The 22,702-nt window shown below is 41.2% G+C and overlaps 1 protein-coding gene and 1 long non-coding RNA gene across 2 annotated transcripts in view; one reads left to right on the forward strand and one right to left on the reverse strand.

Moving 5' to 3' along the window:
• Positions 1-758: 758 nt before the first annotated feature.
• The window catches only part of Ccdc192 (coiled-coil domain containing 192), a 202,746-nt gene continuing 180,802 nt past the window's right edge, over positions 759-22,702 (forward strand). Inside the window, exons 1-2 of the mRNA XM_059246205.1 lie at positions 759-918; positions 4,988-5,072. Coding sequence (XP_059102188.1) covers positions 800-918; positions 4,988-5,072 — 204 coding nt within the window. The 5' untranslated portion in view covers positions 759-799. The remainder of the gene's footprint in view (positions 919-4,987; positions 5,073-22,702) is intronic.
• LOC131895714 (uncharacterized) lies at positions 6,641-22,696 on the reverse strand. Its single transcript, XR_009375246.1, has 3 exons — positions 22,627-22,696; positions 21,761-21,883; positions 6,641-7,402 (listed from the first exon to the last, which is right to left on the reverse strand). It is a non-coding gene; the product is annotated as an uncharacterized LOC131895714 (long non-coding RNA).

Below are 22,702 nucleotides of genomic sequence, written 5' to 3' on the forward strand. Positions count from 1 at the left end.
ATTGCTAATCCCCCATAGGCTGTGAACCAGTTGTATGTCCTCGACACACATCCAGCCAATGCAAACTTCTTAACCAGGCCCACCAAGTGCTCAGTTCATTTTAACTTTATTCCTAGGGTTAGAAAATTGTTTTCATATTAACCTAGTTTTGTTTGGTATGAGCTGTGTGAGTAGTTTGCATGCAGAACACATGGATCAAGAACTCAGGGCCCTTATGTGTAATCCTGTCAAAGCAGGAGGTGGGGGCTGCAGACACCTCCGTGAAAAGGTGCAGCAACTGTCTGGGAAAAAGTGACTGGTAACTTCTGACAAGCATCAGGGACTGTAGACCTGTTGTGACAGTGACCGGACATACAAAAATGTATTACCTGCCCCAGCCTGTGTTAGGAAAGGAACTTGAATGTGTTCCTCAGCCACATGGGACTCCCGGTGTGAGGGTACAGGGACAGCAGACCAGCATGGCTTAAACCCATCCGTTTTTGAGTGTGTGCCTCTGCCAGGCAGCAGCGTGACAACGGTGTCCTTGGCATTAGAACTGGATTTTAAGCATCCTCTGCTTTGAACATTAACCCAGTGCTCCTCTTATGCTTTGACATGTTTCCAGAAGTGATGGCTCTGGGACTGTCCTCCATCTGTCCTCATGCCTGGATCTGGTTTGTGAGATGTTTTGAGGGAAGCCTGTGGCTCTTAACTGACTCATTTTTAGTTTTGGGCAGTTAACGGTCTTTACCACAGTCATTATAGTTGCTTAGCAACAATGGACAGCAGAGCAGTGCCAGGGATTCCAAAACTCTAAGGAATGAGGTTAGTTGGTGTCTGTCCATGGACAGAGGATCCCAATGGGCCTGGTCTTGATATGGGAGGATGTCACAGCAAGAAAGTTGTAATCCCAGACTTTGAAACTCCAGCAAAATGCAGGTGAGTCCCCAGTTCTTTCTGTCCAAAAATAATCCATGGAAATTTCTGGATAAAGTAACCTTCACTCCAGACTTCAAAGATAACCTTTCTTTAAAGTCTTGGGGGAAACATCAAAGAGACTTTTTTCCTTTCCTGATGAATGACCTTTTTCTATGGAAGATTCTGTCTTCCGACCACAGGGCAAGGCCTGACGTACGGTAGGTTTCAAGAAGTGCTCTTGTCAAAAGAGTAACAACGGTCTTCATGTACATTTCTCAGACTTATACACTCGCCCACCCCAAGCGGCTGAATAGTGTGAGAAGCAGGGTACTGAAGCAGCCAGCCCTCTTCAGAGCCACAGAAAAGCAGCAACACTATCCCCACTCTCCAGCCAGGATGCTCACAGATAGGTGGGGGCGTTCCTACTCAACCTGTTTTCTAAGGAGAAATTACCAACCAACCCTGACCATAGGCATGGACGTAGAGATGGCTTTTTTTTTTTTTTTTTTTTTTTTTTTGTTTTTCGAGGCAGGATTTCTCTGTGTAGCTTCGCGCCTTTCCTGGATCTCACTCTGTAGACCAGGCTGGCCTCAAACTCACAGAAATCCACCTGCCTCTGCCTCCCGAGTGCTGGGATTAAAGGCGTGCGCCACCACCGCCCGGCTAGAGATGGCTTCTTTAATCAATCTGCAGTCAATCACTGGAAAATTTGCACGTGGCCTCAATACACATTTCCCCTTCAAATATGCAGATCGCTTCTGTTCAGAATTTTCTTTCAAATCTTGAGTGAAATGATGTGCTCTTTTTGTAGAAGAAGCTGTCTCCTGAAGAGCAGTTTCCTGCAGGGGTGTGCACCTATAGCCCTGGATTCTACTTCATTTGGCTTTAAACTGTGTCTTCATTTTAGTGACTACGTGAGCTTTGCTTTCTCACATTGGACCCGAGGTTCATGACTAATACGGAGAACTCATTAAGCTCTTACATTTTTTAATGTAAAAAAAAAAAAAATCTTGTTTCAATGTGTAATCTACGAACCTCAAAAGACGCACAACCTCGTTTTATGTCCAACTTTGAAACAATGAAACTGAGCAACTGTTCATTTTCTCTTAATTTCCCTTAAGGAATCCCCCAATGGACTGATATTTCGATATGCAGACATTTAGAAAGGTGAATAAAGTGTTCCAAATGGAGGCCAAATGTCCTGTGATTATCAACTGTGACATGAATAACCCAGTGTGAAGCAACAGTGATGCCCAGGGCAAAGCAGGACACTGTTCTCATTGTCAAGGGTCCTGTGGGCTCTTGTTCTGATAGGCAGAGCCAACGGTGGGGTGCAGGTAGTGATCAGGGCTTCTGGGGTAAAGACAGGGAAGTAGTCTACTGCCATTCTTGGTCCTCGGGTGGGTGCAGCTTAATAGTTTCTCTTCTGAGCTGGTATGAACGGGTCTCCTGATTTTGCCCACCATTCTCCTTTGCCCCCTTCCCATCCCCTTGAGACAAACCCCCTCCAGCATTTTTACAAACCAAATGGGAATTGATTCTAACTTCCCTAAACAAAGGAGGGTGAGACCCCAGATGCTACAAATCCATGGACCAGAAAAGCATCTTGTGAGGACCTCCTCCTCTGTGAGAACAGGGTGCTCACCTGCTGTACTGCCAAAGCAGCTGTGCTGAAATCCTGTATTCCCACAGCCACTAGTACAACTTCAAAATAAAAAGCATAGAGGAAAGCCTAGCAGTCAGACACATTTTTTAAAGGGGAAGAAATGTTTACACTTTGGTAAGGCACGGAGAGAAAATAAACTACTTCCAGCCTCGCATGATATCACTACACTCCATGCCACAGATGTTTAATGAAGCTTTTCAGTTTTCCCATGAATCCTGAAGCAAGAAAACACTGAGAAAAAAACAGGCTCAAAAATATATTTGTTAATTCCATGTTGCTTTATCTCAAGGCTAATAGACCTTCTGGAGCTTTTTTAAAAATTATTATACATGTCCCCGGCGTGTATGCTGAGTTACTATGGTTACTCTGAGGCCGTGACTCATGACATTTAAATGTTATTGTCAGGTGGCCAAGGCTCTCTTGGTTTGAAGTCAGTGGTTTTGTTTCATGCTTTATAAAATGGGGTGGGTTTTGTTGTGCATCCATGGCTTATCCGAGTAAACTCAATGAGTATGCTCTGGTCACAAAAGCTGAACATGCCATTGGGTAAATAGAGTATAGTACTTGTTCTCTCCCTGTAAAGGTGTCCCTGAGAGATTTAAAAAAAACAGGTACACAATTAATTATATACACCTTTAAACATAATGAGGGCTATAAGAGAGATACCTAAAAACTGCTTGTGAAATACAAAGGGTCCCAGAGGCTTCTGGAAGAGGTAGTGTTGAGTGTGGTGTAAAGAACTGTCAAACTTTCAGCAAGACAGGGGAACTCAAATATTTTATTACGAAGAAATACTGAACACATACTCTGGAATCATTATATAATACAGTTCATAGCACCTTGCTGTGTGAGGCACACCTATGGAAGAGAAGGAGAGAAGAAAAATGAGGATGCCTAGATCATTAAGTTCATTCAGTGCTGTGTGTTGATCTTCCCCACAAGTGGAAAGAAGAGGCTACTTTTTACTCTGTGATGAAGAGAAACTGTCCTTTAGGAAGCACCAAAATATCATGTTTTACTAGTGCACATGTGATTCAAGAAAAGCAATTAAATTTCTTAGAACTCATGTCTTCTTCTATTAAGTGAAAATTGGGTTAATTTTACCCATTGGTCACTGGTTGCTGTGTGAACCTTTTTAAACGGTAGAGATTGAGTGGGTTGGGGTTTTAAAGGAAGGCTCATCAGTCGGCAACTATGTGATTGAATGTGCTAAGCTGGTGACGCTTACTGAAGCGCCCGGCTAGCCATTGATTCTTTCCACTGATGTTAACCAGCCTTTCAGTCTTCAAGATGCTAAGTATTGGGGCTGGAAGGCAACTTAGGAACTCATCCCTTGATTAGCATGTGCAAGACCCCAACACTTGAGCATGTGGAGAAGTTGCCAAGGACAGAGTAACAAAGATAAGAGGAAAAGGTATCCTGTACATTGAAGGAATGTTCTGGGCCAGCTGTTAGGTAACACATGTATAATAAATAAGTAAACCATGGAGAATGTCAGAAAGGAGTTGCACCAGCAGGGAAAAATCAAGTGCGGTGAGATGAGGTTTTGATTGTAAGTCAGATGTACGTGGTAGGTCCATGGAGGAGATGGTATTTGGGTAGAGACAGGAAGGAAAGAACAAGTAGCCACATGGATCCATGTATATTCCTAAGGGTGAGGGATGCCTTGGGAGCCACGTGATGAAGAAACTATTTCTAAGAAGAGGTGATGAGTCATGTGAAAAGCTGTTAAGGTGAATTGCCTCAGGACCAGTGTAGATAGCAACGTCCTGGTAACATGCATGTTACCATGGATTGGTGCTAGGGAAAGCCTGATAGGTGTGGCTTTAGCAAAAGAAGAAGAGGAAAGGACTGGGGGCCAACAGAAAAATAGTTTTTGCCATGAAGGGGGTTAGCGGAGTCAAGCAGACACTAAAGTCAGGAAGGCTCAAGCTGAAGTCAATGACATGTTGGAGCCTGGGGTCAGATGGGGAAGAGAGAGGAGATGAGAGAAGGGAGGAGAGGAGAGGGAGGGAGGGAGGGGCGATCACCCTCCTGCTTTTTCACAGAGAGGATGTGTCTTCCTCCCTTTTCTTTTTTCAGTTGAAATAGGAGATTTCGCAGGTTCTCAGAACAGACCGCACCACCGCTCAGTCTGCTTATTCTCAAGGGAGACTTGAAAGGCTGCTTTATCTTCCAAGTCAAGTTTACATTCGGTTACTTTGACTTCCTTCTGAAATGTCCAGAACATTACATTTGGGGGAAATACTCTCAATTTTTTTATTTTACATGTTACAGTGTAAAGACCTATTCAATGTGATTCTCTCTCTCTCTCTCTCTCTCTCTCTCTCTCTCTCTCTCTCTCTCTCTCTCTCTCTCTCTCTGTGTGTGTGTGTGTGTGTGTGTAGCTGCCTAAAATAAAATAAAACTTTTACTCACTTCCAGCATGTCGTCCAGGTCGCTGTGTAGATCGTGTAGGTCGATGTTTGGAAGTTATCAGTCAGATATACAGCCACAAAACAGAATATCGGTAAGAAATAAACTTTGCCTGGTTGATTTTCTGTTAAAAATATGTAATTTAATATTGAGGTTTTCTTGATAAAGTTTAGTTTTCACATCCAATTAGTAAATGTTTTTAAACAAATCGTGGAATGTTCTTCCCCAAGCAGGATACTGAAGGAAAGGGAATGAGGATGTTTTGGGGGAAGAAGATGGGAGAAGAGATGGTAGATGAAAGTGATGTGGTATGGTCTTTCTCCTTTTAACACATCATGATGTCCCATTGTCTTTGTGGTCCTAAGATAGCTTAGATGTCCTGGGCTATTTCAAGCATTTGTTTATATATGAGGAAGTCCTGAGTTGAAACATGACATAAATCCAGCAGAGTGTATTATTTGGTTTAGTTAAGCTTGGGTTTAAAAAAACACAGTCTATTCCAGGTATATCCAGCTTGGGTCTCTTTCAAGGCTGTTGAAGTAACTGGTTCTGGCCTCAGAGGTCTGCTGTAGTTCTGTCATACACTGGGAACACTGGCCCTTTCTTCCCCAACCCCATTGTGTCACTCTCTGACCTTTGAATAAATCTAAGTGGTCATCCAGAAGTGGAAGCCAGGTGAGGATCGAACTTGGAGGGTGTGTTTTTATGCAAGTGTAAGAGTTTTCCTTAAGTTTCCCTCAGCTTCTCTCGGTTCAGTCTTATGACTTTCTAGACCCTACTCAAAGGCATTTCTCAAACTACCTAAGCTCTGAGTTATAGAGGGTGGTATAGTGTACAAGTTCATAAAACTAGGATTCAAAACGCAGATCCAGGTTCGGTTCTCACCTCTAAGCTGTGTGGTTGTAGCCAATTCCTTTCATCTCTGGGAGCCTTACTTTTAACCTATGACATTGATGACAACGCGTCTTGAGTAGTCAGCTTCAGGTGAGATGTTCAGGGTCTGAAAACATCTTGGAAAGAACCTAGAAAACCTAGAGAAGCTACTGGTCTGACAGCACTCAATGCTGCGGTGCCCATCAGGAGGCTGCTTCCCATCCTGTGCTTTCTCGGGGTTTGCCCTGTGGTCTGCTATCCTCCCAACATCATGGGTTACAACAGGCAACTCCCTTGAGAGATACATATCCAGGACATCATCATCTTTGTGCAAGTGATTCGGTTCATCAAATGCTAAGCTCTGGGCCTGGCGAGATGGCTCAGTGGTTAAGAGCACTTGCTGCTCTTATAGAGGACCCTGGTTCAGTTCCCAGCACCCACAGGGTGGCTGACAACCATCTGTAACTCTAGTTTCAAAGGATCTAGTGCCCTCTTCTGGCCTCCATGGACACCAGGAATGTACACACATATGGACTATGCACTCTTACACATGAAATAAAAGTAAATATATCTTTGAAAACAGAACTTACACACCTCTATTCTCCAGTGTATTTCTAGTTCTAGACAAACTGAGCATAGCTCTCAAATCCATAAACCATTTTCAGAAGGAAGGATGTTGTTAGAAAAAAATGTTAAGTGGAAACTCAGTTCAACTCATTAAATGATTTTAATTAAAAATCTAGCCTACATACATTGCTTTTTTTCAGTTAGGTGGGAGAAACTGAATAATGAATTTTGACTTTATTTAATGAAGCTATTTATGAATATGTGGCTTAAAAATCTCTCCCCTATTACCTTTCTTTTTGATGGCAACCTTTGAGTCTGAGAAATGGGCTACTTCATGGCCCCAGTGTCTGTCCTCTAAATGTGTATATCCAGCAGTATCTCCTTAGTGGCATCCACACTGATGAGGACAATGACCGCATTAGAATTTTGCCTGGGGCTCCCAATTAGCTTCCCAGAGTTCAGAATCCATCCCTTTCCAATTTATGGTTGACATGATTGGGATGTCTAGGGCTTGGAGGAGCCAGCTCGGCTTTCTTTCCTTTTAAGTCTCTAGACGATTGCACATTTAGCTGGAAGAAATCAGACTTAGTGACCACAGAGGCCATGGCATATCCATAGTTACTGCTGTCCCCTCTACCATCCAGTCCTGTCAAGTCATGGAAATTTTAGGACACAATACCTCAGAACACTTACGTAGTATGAGGCACAAAAACGTGGGTGGCAATCAGATGCATCTTCTAAATCATTAGCTTTAGTTTCAGCAGAGAAGGTGGTGATATGAAGGATGAAGTCCTTTTCAGTCATGTGAGGTCCTCTTGGCCATGCAGGCATATTGGCCATACTCTACCTGTCAGTCACACTGGCATGGAGATGTGTCTCTTCTTTGTCTTTAGTAAACTGCCCTCTTAAATATTTTAAGTTCCACATCCTCGATAAGCTGGGAATTCTTAAAGAGATGGACTTTATTTCTTAGTCTCCATGAATCTGTAACCAAATTTCAGACATCTAAATGGCTCTCTGTAAGTATCATTTGAAATAAAAATTATGGGCAGCTACAGGCATAGAGTGGGGCATGTCCACTCATACCATTCCAACAGCACATGAATGGGGTCCAAAAGCATCACTACTATGTTGATGAGTTTCTTCTTTATGCTATTAACTGTTAAGAAATGGTGATTTATGGAGGCTTAAGGAGATTTCAGATGTGAGGGATGAAGGAGAAGAATGTGTTCACATTTGATAGGGACATTCTAGGACAATCTGATGAGAATTAGATTCACTTCTAGGATACCCACAAGGCCCCCATTTATCTCAAACTATTCCTTTGAGCCAACTGGAGAATCAAGATGTTATGGAGAAACAAAATGTCTTTCCTCCATTTTATCATCTGACAGAAAATACCAGTATATATAAATGATCTCACTTGAAGCTGTTTGGGAAATAAAAATTCTATTGTACAGACACTTGGCCTTAGAATTGTCAGAATTGTTCTCCCCAAGTTAGTCTTGAGAATCCTGGCAAGAGGGAATACTAATGTCCCTGGTTTCAAGGAGAGGCACATCCAAATCCAGAATATGACTATGGGTTTAGGCATACTAAGATTATCACAAAGCTGTTCATTTCCCAGCTGCAATTTAGTGACAGCTTCATTAAAGAATCATTATTTTAGTGCCAAAGATACAAAAGTTCTTTGGGGTTTTTAATTTCTGTGGTTGGGTTTACAAGATGACCTGAAGTTAGCTAAAGGAACCCACGTTAGGTGAAAGAGATGCTAAGTCATGTCAAGTCATTGGCTCTGCTTGTCCTCCTCTGGCCTGAGAGTGGCAGCAGCCAGATTTCCACTTCCTCCAAATTCTAACATTCTACAATGGGCTTTTAGAAGATCCTCCACTTTGATGAGCAGAAGTTCAAATCATTAACAAATCAAGGTGTCAACAGGACACTGCACTTTAAAGGAACATTTCAAGGGACTTCAATGCCCTTTCATTCTTCAAATGAGAGCAACACAGACCTGTGTTTCTATGTATATTTAAATAGAAAGGCTTGTCAGGATTCTAGAAAATAGGTTAGATTTCAAAGCTTACCACTTTAATAAGGAAAAAGTAATAACTCAGAACATTTGCTCTGCCTGCCTCCTTCCTCCCTTTCAGTTTCTTTCCAGAGTCATAATAGACAAAGTTAAAGTATACATGTTTTGGTGCACAGTGAGGTCCTCCTCTCAATTAGGATAATAGAGCTATCTATCAACCCTAAAACTCTGTGTCTCTCGGAAACCACCCCCACAAACAACCCTCCAGCATTTCCCTGAGCTTCATATACAGGAGTCACACAGTAGGTACCCTTTCCATTGAACTATTTGACTTAGGGAAAAAAAAGTTATTTTGTGGTCCACTCATGTTTCAGTATGTCAGCAGTTCACTCTTACTGTGGACTCAGATTCCTTTGTGGGGGATGTACATCTGTGTTTATCTTTTTGCCTGTTGACTGGGTTATTTTCGAGTTATTTCTAGGTTTGGGTTTCTACAAATGAAGCTAGGATGTTCATGATTGGGTCTTTGTATGCACATATGGTTTCATTTCTTTGGGGTAAACTCCTAGGACTGGAATGGTTGAATCATATGGTGAGTGTTCCAGTCTTTGAATGGAAATGATTCCCTGCCCCCATCTTGGGTAAATACCTAGGAGTGGAATGGTTGAGTCATATGATGTAGCTCTAACTTATTTTGTTTAACTGCTAAAACATTTTCTGAAGTGGTTGTTGGTACTTTTGCCCCTTTACCAGAGGCAGGAGGAATTTCTGTTCCTGTACATTATATCCAAACCTGGTAAAGTTAGCCCTTGAATTTTTGCTTTTCTGATATTGTAATTATACCTCATTGTGGTTTTAATTTGTATTTCCTTAAGTAACAAGTGGTGTCAATCATTTTACATGTCATCTTGCTATCTGGTACTTAAATATTTTGTTCATTTGTGTGGTACACTGCTTGTTTCTTATTACAGGGTATTGAGAGTTCTTTTGAAAATATATTTGGGGTATATGTAATTTCTTTGTATTTTTTCATTCTGACAGTATTTTCTCCAGTCTTGGTATTGTTCCCTTTGTTCAGTCAACAGTGTCTTCAGAAGAGCAGAAGTTTTCAATTTGGTGAAATCTAATAACGACTACTTTCATGGCTCATGCTTTTGGTATCTCATCTAAGAAATCTTTGCCCAAGGACACAGATATTTGTTCCCAAGATTTTGTCTAAGAGTTTCATAGTTTGGGGTTTTATAATTAGGTCTAAGATCCATTTTAATTTCATTTGACGGCTAGCTATTCTTTTCAGGAATTCCCGTCAGTTGGAAACAGTTGCCACAAGATCACAGAGAGGTTTCCAATGATGACTTGATGTAGGGCCTCTGAGCCGTGGCTTGGACCATTCAGTAGAGATGGCCGACTTGCCGAGCTGCCCTTTGAGATGAGTTGGGACCCGACTGCCTTCCTTCTATCAGTGCCCTCTCCTATCAGACCTCTGGGGCCAGATCTCTCTTTCCAGTTCAGTTTGTTGTGGCCCTAACGTAATAAAGTCACAAAATCAAAGTTATTGGTCAGCTAATGAAGATTTAGTGAGAGATAATTCACAAGAAGAGCTAATATGCTGGCATTATGGGCAAGAGGGAAATCAGGAAGAGAAACTAACTCTCAACAGCCCTTTAGAGAAGTCTTTCTTAATGTTTTAGTGAACAGCTTTGCAAACTTGAAGCAAGTAAGGTATTTCATTAAGTAAGGCATAGTGATGTTCCTATATTTGATCTAAAGCATTTTCCCACAAAAAGAACACAAATATCAGGGGCGTGAAAAAGGAGAAGTGTCCTGGTTAGTTTCTATCAACTCTCACAAACTAGAGTTACCTGGAAAGAGGGACCCTCAGCTGTGGAGTTGCCACCATCAGATTGGCCTGAAGTCGTGGCTGTGGGTGTTTTCTTGAATAATAATTGATGAGAGGCCCAGCTCACTGTCAGCAGAGTCATCCTGAGCAGGAGGTGGTCCTGTGTTATTTTAAGAAAAGTAGCTGAGCAAGCCAGTAAACAGTGTTCCTCCATGGTCTGTGCTTGAGTTCCTGCTTCTAGGTTCTTGCTTGTATGTGTTAATTCCCTGGCATCCTTCACTGAGAAACTGTGATTGGGACATGTAAGGCAGATGTACCTTCTCCTCCCCAAGTTGCTTCTGGTCAGTGTTTTATCACAGCAACAGAGGGTTAAGAAGCATGGTGAGGAGTGCTCAACATGTATGTTATATCCATGTAGACCAGTAGTACCTTTATATAATATACAACTGTGTACAATATATAGATACAATAAAAACTTCCAAAGAATTCTTTAAAGTCCACAAGCAATGCATAAAACCAAACCTCCACTGCTAGAGAAAACTGGAGTAGACAAGTGTTATTTCCTCCCCAGATCTAGGAAGTGAGATGTCATTTGGAGTTTCTAGCCACTGCTCAGTCTTCTGCAGAGTTATCTGTACACTGAGTTCTTGTAATCTGAAAGTGGCTGGTTCATAGCATATCCTCCTGTCTGCAGCTCCAGCTCTGCCCCACACTCATCTCACTTCGTTGGGTCTAAATCCTGTGGTCTGAATTCCATACAGAATCTACTTCTACAGCAACTTTCAATTAAGTAGTGCATGGAAAACGAAGCATGATGGTATCTTTCTAATTAGTAGCTTCATCTTTGAGTTAATGTGAAGCAAGATTGAAATGCCAATTTTCTTTAATTTGATTAGCATTAAAGTTCTGAAAGTTGTCAGTTCCAAATTATTGATGTATTTAATAATTTGTTTATCTAAATAATGTATTTCCTCACTACAAAACCCACCCAAAATCCTGGAAGAGGGGTCCAGAATAGCTCTAAAGGGCCCTCAGGGTGGATGCTTCAGCTGAGCACACACTTCCAGTGGCCACAGAGAAGAGGGGAGAAATGAATCGTACACAAGAAGTGTTTCTTCATCCACCAGGCAGTATCACTTCTCCAGAGCACTGGACCGGCGAATGAAATCACCTGGTCCAAGACTATTTCATAGGCTGAAGAAAGGAGACCATGTGAGGAGCCTGGGAGACATTTCAGCTATGCTTTGATAGACAGCTATTTCAACTCCAAACAAAGTTAGATTTTAGGAACGGAATTAAACCTAAGGAAAGAAATACTGTAGAGAGACAAAGGAAGGAAGGAAGGAAAGAGAAAAGAAAAAAGAGAAGCATTGGCTTTCTCATTTAGCATCTCATTTTAATAAGTTCTGTTTAACTTGGGAATCAAGGCTGTGAAAAAGAGTCAGTTTAAAATGAAGTTGGACAAAGAACTAGAAAGGAAATGATTCTTCCTAGGCCTTTGGAGATGACCTATTTCATTTTTAATTTCTATGATAGAGTAAATGTATAAGAAACAGAACTTCCCGTCTTCACAAAAATATGTTCTTTCATTTTTTTTTTTTAAATGTCAACAGGCAAAGAAATTTAGAAAACATGTGTCTCTGGAACAGATTGTTTACACATTGAATGTTTTTGAGAATTCCCCTAGGATGGTTCAGTAGAGCAAAGGACCTTTATAAACGGAAGTAGTGGATTGTCTGAGAAATTGTTCCATCAGGTGCCCAGGCCATTTTTTTCATCATTTGGTTCCTTCAAATGACAAAAAGTTCCAAATTTCTGGTATTATTTGGAGGAAAGGACAGTAGTGTTGTGAATTACTGACATGTTGTTTTCTTTGAGGGTGGCAATGTTGAGACAGATAGATGACAGAAGTAGGAGAGAAGTTAAATGTTGGCTTCTTAGCAACTCAGGGTTCCTCTATGCTGACATTCTGTGTGCAACTTGCTCATCTTCTGAAGCAGGCTGACTAAGGGGCAAGTGTCTTTGGGGGACCACAGAATCAGTCAACCTGACTTTGAGAACACACTTCAGTTGCTGAAGAAAATTGAAAGGTGGTAAAGATTTTCTCAAGAGAGGTTATCCTCCCAAAGCATTAGAATTTTATCCAACCCTGCTCTGCCAAAAGGGATGAGTGGCCGGCCTTTGGCGAGGATCTCTGAGTGCTTGATGAGAGGTTGTGAGAGAGTTGGGGAGCTCTGAGGTAGACAGTGTAAGGATAATAGATTTCAAGGGAAGGCATAGACATAGGGTTGCCCTCAGCCTCCGCAGGCAGATGGGAGCACATCAGCATAATTTATCTCAATAACTTAGTTAAATTGAAACTAGCCGCTGGTGGTAACAGCCAGGACCTCTTGATGATAGCTGAGATGTTTATGTTCCATCAGCTAGCAGAGCAAATTGGTTTTTTAAAGTATGTTTAATAATTCTGATTAATATTAATAATATTGATAATGTCCTGTGTTCTCGGTCCTTGGTGGGGGCTAAGGAAATGAAAGGGTTCTCCAAGGCTGTCTAGTTGGTGGTTTCAAAGAGCTGACTTCTCCTCAAAGCTGTGCATGAATGAACACACAATGATGACGAGAGAAGTCAGATTCTGAAAACTCCGTCTCTCATTAAAGAAGCACCTCATCACCTCCCACTCTTTCAATCCATCTAAGGAGCACTTAGAAATACTCAAAATGAGTGATAGAAAAACTATTTGTGCTACTTATTGCAATATAATATACTTAAATATGAAGTTGTATTATAAGGAGCTAGAGAGATGGCTTAATGGTTAAGTACAATTGCTGCTCTTACAGAGGATCTGGTTGGGTTCCCAGCACCCACGTCAGGTGGCTCCCTGCACCTCCAGTTCCAGAGCATCCAAGGAGAAGTGATAACAAGAGTGAACTCTTTTCCCACCCCCATTCTCATGGTGCTGAAGTTCACTGTCTAATGTCTAGACTCCCATTCTCAGCCTTCACCATACTATGGGAAATTCCATTAGTTAATTTTTATCCTCTGGGATTTTGTTCTAGGCCTTGCAAACTAAATATGCTTGATAAATACCTAAATTATTCACCTGTGAATGTTACTGAATACCTGGATTCCTTGTACTCTTCAGTTAGAAAAAAACAAAAAACAAAAACAAACAAACGAACAAACTTGATTGAGTCATAACTTCATACAAAGGGAAGTTAAACTGTAAGATAATCTGAAAACATTCTTGGGATTAAAACACTGAAGGAGTTAAGTCCTGTTTGCTGTTTGTTGCTCGGTTGGTTTTACTTGCCGTAAATGCTGTGACTCTGTAGTAATCTTCTTCCTGTAGGAGCCAGACCTACTCATGATAGTCTTGCACTCGGTCCCTGGAGACCATGACCTGGATCTCACTGGGTCTCCTCTTCTGTGGAGAGCAGGTTGGTTTCCATGTGAGTTCTGACCGTCCTCTCCAGTCAAAGGGGCTGGAGAAAATCTGGAGAAAGTTATCCACAGTAATTTTCCTTGTTAAAGTGCAACATGTCCTTCGAGACTTACAAGGTCCAAGTGGCAGAACTGGCTTGTGATTCAAAGCAAACGAGAGGAGCAAACCGTGTGGAGCACGCTAGTGACTTTCAAACCACTTGAGTTCTTATCCCGAGTGCTGTGACGTCATCGCTGCTCTCTAGCCGAATCGCAACAAACTTTCTTCTTTTTCTTCAAATCATTCTTCAGTCATTCCCAGGAGAATTTACTTTAACAAATTAATATTTAAGTAAAATAAAATTTAAGCTTAGAACATCTCTGTGTTGAGTGGAAATTTTGGCATACACACATTATCAAAGATGGTGAATTCTGTTACACACCCTCTTGGCAAAAGAGAAACGTCTATATTCTTGTCCCCAAACAGCATGTGACATCATTTGTTCTCTGTGAGAATATCCTTCTTCATTGCTTTTGTTTGTATTCATGAGTTTAGGACATCCATAGAAAACTGTGATCTGGAGACTAGATGTCTATTTCACATATATGACTAATTCCAATTTCTACATTAGTTTCTAAGCACACCGCCAGCCAGCAGAAACGAACTGTAAGCTATTCGTGAGTTCAAACTTTTCCAGTTTAAATTTCCTAATAATCAACTTCAAATCTTAAAAGTTTAGTTTAAATACCTGATTCATTTTATTTAATCTAATGTAGCCAAAGTCAGTCCCGCCATTTTAACACATAATCAGTATAAAGAATATTAACAAGATACATTATATTCTTATGCAACGGGCTAAGTTACCAGAACCTGGAGTGTATTTTATATTAACAACCCCTCTCAGGTCAAACTGAGCAGTTTCAAGAACTGAAGAGTTGAGTGTGGTTAGGGGCATCTATTGAGAAGCCGTGGTTAGTGTTAGGTCACATCTCCCTTCCACAGGCATCTCCTGGCTTGTCTAAAACTTTGGAGATGTTTCCTCTGGGTCAGTTTTCTTCTTCTGTGCACAATTTATGGGGAAGTTCTGGATTTTGTCACTGAACTGTGTTCAACAAAATCTGAAACAGACTAAGAGAATGGTGCCCCCTCTTTAAAGCCTTCCTGGACATGCCACACACTGTTGGCAGCAGACAGGACTGAAGACGGTTTTAAATTCATTTCTATGAATTGCCTGTCTAGACTCCTCTATCATTTACATTTTGGCTTTCTTCTTGGTATATTTTTAAAGTCATATCGTTTACTTGTTTGAGCCTCTGGCTACAGTTCAAACAGTTACTTTCCCCAAAATTGTACCTGGTAGTCTTCCAAAATTGCTTTTAAATGAAATTCTTAAATCGTAGCAATAAACAATACAGAAAATGTACTTAAACACTTAAATAATGCCACAGTTCATCAAAAACACATAAGAAATTTCAACTCTTATTCCTTGCCTTATAAAAACCCATGTTTTTGCTACATTATAAACATGTTTTTCATGTAATTATTTATGTAACACTAGTAATGCAATTTAGTGGCTGTAAGATCAGAACTGATTCTTTTAAAAAATCTAGATTTATTTATTTTATGTCTATGAGTGGTTTCTGTGCATGTATGTATGTGCATCATTTGTGTGTCTGGTGCCTGCAGAGGTCAGAAGAGGGTGTCAGATTCCCTGAACTAGAATTACAGATGGTTGTAAGCTACCATGTGGGTGCTAGGGACTGAATACCAGTTCTCTGCAAGAACAGCAAGCATTTCCCCAGCCCCAAACAAATTCTTTAAAAACATAAAAATATTGACCCTTCTCTTTCCCTGTAGACTATGTTCATTTATGCTTACATTTCAGTATTTGCTGTATCACAATTTTAAAAGTCACATCCAAAGGATATAGCAAACTCCAGACAATTTGGCATAATTGTTTATTTTCCACTTGTGAAATGCCCTTCATTTGTTGATGTTGCCTAGAAGATAATCTGCTCTGCAAAGCACATCATAGTTCTACTTCATCCAGGCAACACGCTGTACATGAAAAATGACTAACTGAGCTACAAGTATGAAACGTTGGAAAAGGAATAGCTGGTTACAATTTATTTTATATGACAATCTAGGCAATTTGGAGTCATCAACAGTTCGAGTGCAATTTCGGCTACAATTGGGATAGCAGGAATCTGGTGGAGTTCTTCAGAGTGGCGGGAAAATACACACACACTTATGCTGGCACATGTGAAGGGATCTAACTTGACCTTGGTTTTGTTCTCAGCAAACTGACCTGGCCTGCTCAACATGGCTTTTTATCATCCCTGATGTTAATGTGTGCTATCTTTTTTTTTACATATATAGTAAATACATGACCACAGAAGACAACAATCTGACAGACATGACATCAGGACCCTCACAGTCACCCTAGATTTCTTCCTTTCTCTCCTTTATGTGATTCTAAAAATTGACTCTGATTCCACTGTAGCTTCAGCAGGTTCTAGCTGGTTCCTCGGGGACCTCAGCCACCACAGCCATCACAGCCATGGGCCCCCTTATGACATAGCCCTCCTTATTCAGGTCTGTCCTGCATCTGCCTACCCCAGTGGGTTCCAGAGCACTGGGTGGAAATTCCTCTTGGCATTTTTTTTTCTTTTTAAGATACGACTGGAGATAATTAGCAGTGATATAAAATAATTGCCAGAATCACCAAACAAAAACGTTTCCAACACAGGAAAAGTAATTTCACTAAGATTCCATCATTGCCTTAACGTTTTAAAAGGTACCAAAGAGCCTGATGCAAAAAAAAAAAAACAAAACAAAACAAACAAAAAAAAACCAACAACAAAAACCCTTCAAGACAGAATTAACTTTGTCTTACTTTTCTAAACAAATGTATTGAAACTTTCTTCTTTGTGATACTGCCAAGTCATGAAGTATCACTTATTACAAATGTAACTGTTAAAAAAGAAACAAAGTTCTAATTGGGTCCATTGAACTCTTTGACACATCAAAGCTAGGATCTCATTAATTAACCAGCAATGGGGGCAGGGTGTCAAAGCTTCTTTGGCAAATCATATTTCTTCCTCTCCTTGTGCATACATTTCTCTCTCACACGATGGCTTTCCCCAAGTTGTCTTTGCACAATTTCCTGAGAAAACTTGTTCCTTTGGCCCTGGCCCACTGTTCACTGATTCTTTTCTACCATCCCTTCCTCACCTTGGAAGACCCAAAGAACATGTCAAACAAAAAAAAATGAAGAAGATGGGCAGAGACTCTACCAGGAGATGGAGGAGACAGGCTTTGTCTTCTCCGGCTGCAGTTCTAAATACTTGCTTTCACATTGTGCTTTCTTGCCATCCAGGGAGAGTTAGATCACACAGGTCCGTGGTGCCAAGATCACCACTTTCTTTGAGTCTTCTGGTCCTTATAATGATTTCCCAGCCTCTTCTGGAGTTGTGAGCTCCCAGAAGCTACACCATAGAAACACAAACTTCAGAGCTTTCATTACAAACGGTAACCATCTTGCTCACCACTGTGGGTTATCACGGACGTCCGGGCCTGGAGTTATTTCCTCTGTTTCCATAGATGAGCCAATGGGAGTTCAAAACAATCAATTACTCACTCACTTCAAGTCATACAAATTAGTGACACTCATTTTAAATACCTCACATTGGTCACATTTATCGGTGATATCAACAGGCTCCTTCTTGTTATAATGATGAGGAATGGGTTATTGAAGATTGTCGGGCGTTCCAATGGTTCTTTAGGAGAGTCAGGGAATCCAGCCTGGAGATTGTGGCCATTACTCTGCAGTCTAATGACAAGCCCGTGACTGCTGCCACTAGACAGGGACCTAGCATTGCCTGTCACTTTGCCCGAGTATAGAATATACCCCCAATGCTGATGCCACTGCAGTCTCTGGAAGCAGCGTGGCCCTGCCTATTTGGCCGCATTCTAGTCCTGCTTGATACCTTTTCTCACCTTTCCCATCGACACTGGAGTCTCAAGATGATGTGTCCGACGAGGTGGAGGCCAAGTCACCCCACAACACCTTGCTGCAAAGGCAAGTTGAGAGGTCGTAGCTTTAGAGACCTAGAATTAGCCAGATGAGAAACTCTCCAATAACATGGAGAGACAGAAGACAGCAGAGCAGCAGGGCAGACGGCCGCACTGAGTTCAAGGTGAATGGTCACGGTAGCCTCATTTCTCGAGTGAGGAGACTGAGCCTCCCTGAGAAGAAACGGTTGTGTGAGCTGTACTTCCTGTTAGTATTCTGCCTGCCTCTTAGGAGTAGTTGACTGGGAGACTTTAAAGAAGTGGAAATTTACAGAAAAAAAAAAATGAGCTTTTGAGCCCGTCCTCTGCCTGGCTTATCAGTCTGGAATGTACTATGGAAATTGTTGCCGAGCTTTTATCTGATACAAAAGGGTGCATAACCCATTTCTCCTTCTGATCTTGGTTAAAAAAAGAGAGAGAGAGAAAGAAAGTCTGTGCAGATGCCAGGCTTGGGGAAAAACTTTCTCATTATACACCAAGTTCAACTAAGGATTTTCTTGCTAGGTTTGAGGAACAGCATCGTTGGAATATGGATGTTCTTATCAATACAGTTCACTTTTTTGAACATTTTTTAAATGTTTATATATTTATAATCTGAACATCACTGGCAGAAAAACATTTGTCACCACTCTGAACACTGTTAGTATACAGAATATAGAGATGATTTATATAACAAAACTAACTGGGAAATTACAGTCATCTTGGGAACACAGTTGTATCACCTCACCTACATAGTGACCTGATGGTTGTCCTTCATATAGGCATGTCTATCTCCTCAAATAGTGATATTTAGTAGGGAAATTAATTGCTATTTAATATGCCCAAGTACTTAAAATCTAAAATTTTGTGTGCTGTGTGAAAAAAAAAGATTCTGTCCCTCAAATATCTTAACCATTCAAAGCAAAGCAAATGATATTGTTTTGGATAATTTTAATTAGAGAAATCAAATCCTCTTCCCCCCCCCCGAAAGAAGACTATTATGGGCTTTTATGAATCTTTTATAGTTTATATTGTGCTGTATCTTTTTTCTACTCGATTAACATAACAGTCTTTTGAAATAGGTATAGAAGAGTTGGATTTATTTTAAAACAGATTTCTCATGATGTGTGTTTTATGGGCTGGTGCTATAGGACTATTTTCATTTTCTTCTTGAATTATGTTAAAGTCCATACAGATTTTACCATTGAGATTAGCTTAGAATTGACTAGCTCATCAGTGTTAATCATACCTCTCTTGTTGCAAGTTTTTTGAAATTTCTCATCATTTAAAGTTGAAACTCCAGAGCCAGGCAGTGGTGGCGCATGCCTTTAATCCCAGCACTTGGGAAGCAGAGGCAGGCAGATCTCTGTGAATCTGAGGCCAGCCTGGTCTACAGAGTGAGTTCCAGGACAGCCAGGGCTACACAGAGAAACCCTGTGTCAAAAGCTGAAACTCTACACTCATTTAACAGCCCCCTGTTTGTCTCAGTGTCCTTTGTATTTTAAGGAAATAAAAATAGTTTTCAGTAACAAGAATGCCTTGCTTTGTTATTCCCCTTTCTCATTGTGAAGAAAACATATCCTCACTAGAAAAATCTTTAGTCTGTAGGCAGCAAGGTTGACATGGATGATTGAGAAGTTTTAGTTTTAAAAACTAAGCTTGGTTTAGAAGGGGTGCTGTTTACTGAACAGACAGAGAAAATTATTTTCTTCTTTTAAGTTTGGGCCATTTCCTGCAGAAGAAATGATTATTTGTTTACTCACCTGCATAATTTATAATGGAGGAAGCAAAATCATATTGATATGTTTGCCCAGAATTGTGTTTTATTTTATACAAAAATTCAGAGTGTATTTTATATAATACTCCTTCTAAACAAAGGATTTATAATCAGTTTTGACATTGTGGATGGACCTCATCCTAAAGTTATTTACAGAACTGTACATACATGGGATTCAAGTGTGTGGACCTTGAGATTTGTGGAGTACTTAGAGAAGTTTGGGAGGTTCACAAATCAAACTGGCAGAGCCCTGTGTTAGACCACAGAAGAGACCTTGAAATAGACCTAATATAACACAATGTGAATCCAGGTGTCCTTGAAGCCAGACCCTGTTTGTAGTATGTAAAGCATGGAAGGCATGTACTTTCCATGATCTCTCCTGCTTTGGGTCTAGGTCATGTTATTTGAGATCAAACAGGAGCATCCTAGGGCAGGCTGTGATGGTCTCTTACTGATTTAAATTTTTTATAACTTTTAAAAAGTTTTCTTTAAAAAAATTTTTGAGATTATAATCACATTTCTCCTTTCTCTTTCTTCCCTCCAAAACTTCCCATATTACCCTCTCTGATCATCAACAAATTCATGGTCTCTTCTTTCATTGGTTGTTATTACATGTATATATGTGTCTGTATATACATATATATTTCTAAATATAACCCCTGCTCAGTCCATATAATGTTATTCGTATGTATGTTTTCAAGGTGGGTGGTTTGATATTGGATAACTAATTGGTGTGCTCTTCCCTGGGAAAGCCAACTCCTTATCAAAGAGAAAAAAAAATGCCCCAAAGTACAGAATGATAGATTATGAATCACTATAAAAGTGTTAAAGTACTACTAACTAAAGTAAGTACAACCAAAGCTCAGAATTTTTATGTCGACATAACTTGTAAAGTAACAACTCTGGTGTGAGCATCATCCATGCCTGACTTGTTAATCTCCCAACTGCTCAATAAGGATCTTTAAACTGAATTGGTTTTTGAACAGAATTGAGATAAGAGTGAACATGGTAAGAATTCGGTATAGGCCCCCAGTGGAGCTCTGGGAGTCCAATTAGCGAGAAAGAGGAGGGTTTATATGAGCGAGAATTGTTGAGACCAAGGTTGATCTGTTTGGGAGGCATCCAGGCAGTGGGACCAGGTCCTGTGCTCATTGCATGAGTCGGCTGTTTGTAACCTGAGGCCTATGCAGGGTTGCTTGGCTCAGCCTGGGAGGAGGGGACTGGACCTGCCTGGACTGAGTCTACCAGGTTGATCTCAGTCCTCTGGGGAGGCTTTGCCCTGGAGGAGGTGGGAATGGGGGGTGGGCTGGGGGGAAGGTGAGGGGGGCAGGAGGGGGGAGAACAAGGGAATCCGTGGCTGATATGTAGAACTGAATTGTATTGAAAAAAAAAAAAAAGAATTCGGTATAGACCATTGTTCTGGCTTGTTTTGTGTGTTAGCTTGACATAAACTAGAGTCATCAGAGAGGAAAAAGCCTCAGCTGAGGAAACACCTCTATGGGATCCAGCTCTAAGGCATTTTCTCAATTAAGGATTGATTGGGGAGGCTCTAGCCTATGCTGGGTTGTGCCACCCTTGAACTGGTGGTCCTGGGTTCTCTAAGAAGGCAAGCTGAGCAACCATAAGAAGCAAGCCAATAAATAGTTCCCTTCCATGGCCTCTGCATCATCTCCTGCCTCTGGGATCCTGCCCTGTTTGAATTCCTGTCCTGACTTCCTTCAGTGATGAACAGCAATGCTGAAGTATAAGCCAAATTAACCCTTTCCTCCCCAACTTGCTTGTTGGTCATGGTGTTTCCACAACAATAGAAACTCTGAGACAGTCATTATTTAAAAGTTACTTATGAAACTCCCAAATGGCATCAAGTTCCATGACAACAATCTTCTTTTAAAGCGTGAGCTCATAGTTCCCTTGTTGCATCGCTCTCCACTATTGCTGATGCTGTAGACCGGAAACAGTCAAATCTGGCACAGAATGAAATGAAAGGCTAACCCCTAGAAATGGGTTTGGCTTGGTTTGTGAGAAACCAAGAATCCCACACTCTCTATCAGACAGACAGCTTGGTGGATGGTACAGATCCACTTGAAACTGGTCCAGGAGACTGAGGATCCATAATTCTGGAAAAACTACTTACCAAAGCATTCATTTCATAATCTACACCCATCAGAGAAATAGGGAGAGGGTGCCACATATATGTTTCATAAAGCAGTGAGAGTATTTACCTCAAAATAATTAAGGTGAGTTCTCACAGGCTTGCAAATGTTCATTTTTTCTCCCCAAGAAAGCGTATCAACATGCAGCAGTTCCCATACATCATACCTTAATTTTGTTAAAGATGAAAGATGCTGTTCACAGAAGAGAGGAGAGAAGAGAAAGATTATAATCACTGACTAAAAGCCTCTCTGCCACAGGGAAGAGCTCAGGCTTCCTGGACAAGTCATTACTTTGCTCCTGTCCTTTTGTTGCTGACAGCTGATGCTGTTATCACAAGTTCAGCCCCCAGGCTGGCTTCATTGAAACGGGAGTGGAATTCAATCCTTCTGAGCTGAGACTCCCCCCCCCGTACCCCCCCTTTTTGTTTTTTGTTGTTGTTGTTTTTTTTTTTTTTTTTTGGTTTTTTGAGACAGGGTTTCTCTGTGTAGCTTTGCGCCTTTCCTGGAACTCTCTTTGTAGACCAGGCTGGCCTCTAACTCACTGAGATCCGCCTGCCTCTGCCTCCCGAGTGCTGGGATTAAAGGCATGCGCCACCACTGCCCGGCGAGACTTCCCCTTTTATCTGGCTCTTTCCATGTCTGTCCTCTTCCCTGGGCTCCTTACCCTTACTCTTTTCCAGGAAAGCCATTTTCTCTGCACCTGTCCTTCAGGCTCTCTAGGCCTTTGGCTCCTTACTAGGTGGGGAGACAGTCAGGCTATGTGTGTCCCTGTCTTGACACAGCGGCAGAGGCTGTAGCTTTCTGTCTAGATTTATTTGTTATGTTCCCCACCTCCTTCTCCAACCACCCTTTACAGGTCAAGAGAAGGCTGGGGCTGCCCACATATCTGGAACTCGCCTCCCACTGTCTGTGGAGGACTTCAGCAATGCCCACACTTTTAAACAGATCCTTCAATTCCTTTTCCCCAGTCACTCCTTTGGAACAGCCAATTGCCAGGACATATTTCTTAAC

The sequence above is a fragment of the Peromyscus eremicus genome, chromosome 19 (genome assembly GCF_949786415.1).
Source record: "Peromyscus eremicus chromosome 19, PerEre_H2_v1, whole genome shotgun sequence".
NCBI lineage: Eukaryota > Metazoa > Chordata > Mammalia > Rodentia > Cricetidae > Peromyscus > Peromyscus eremicus.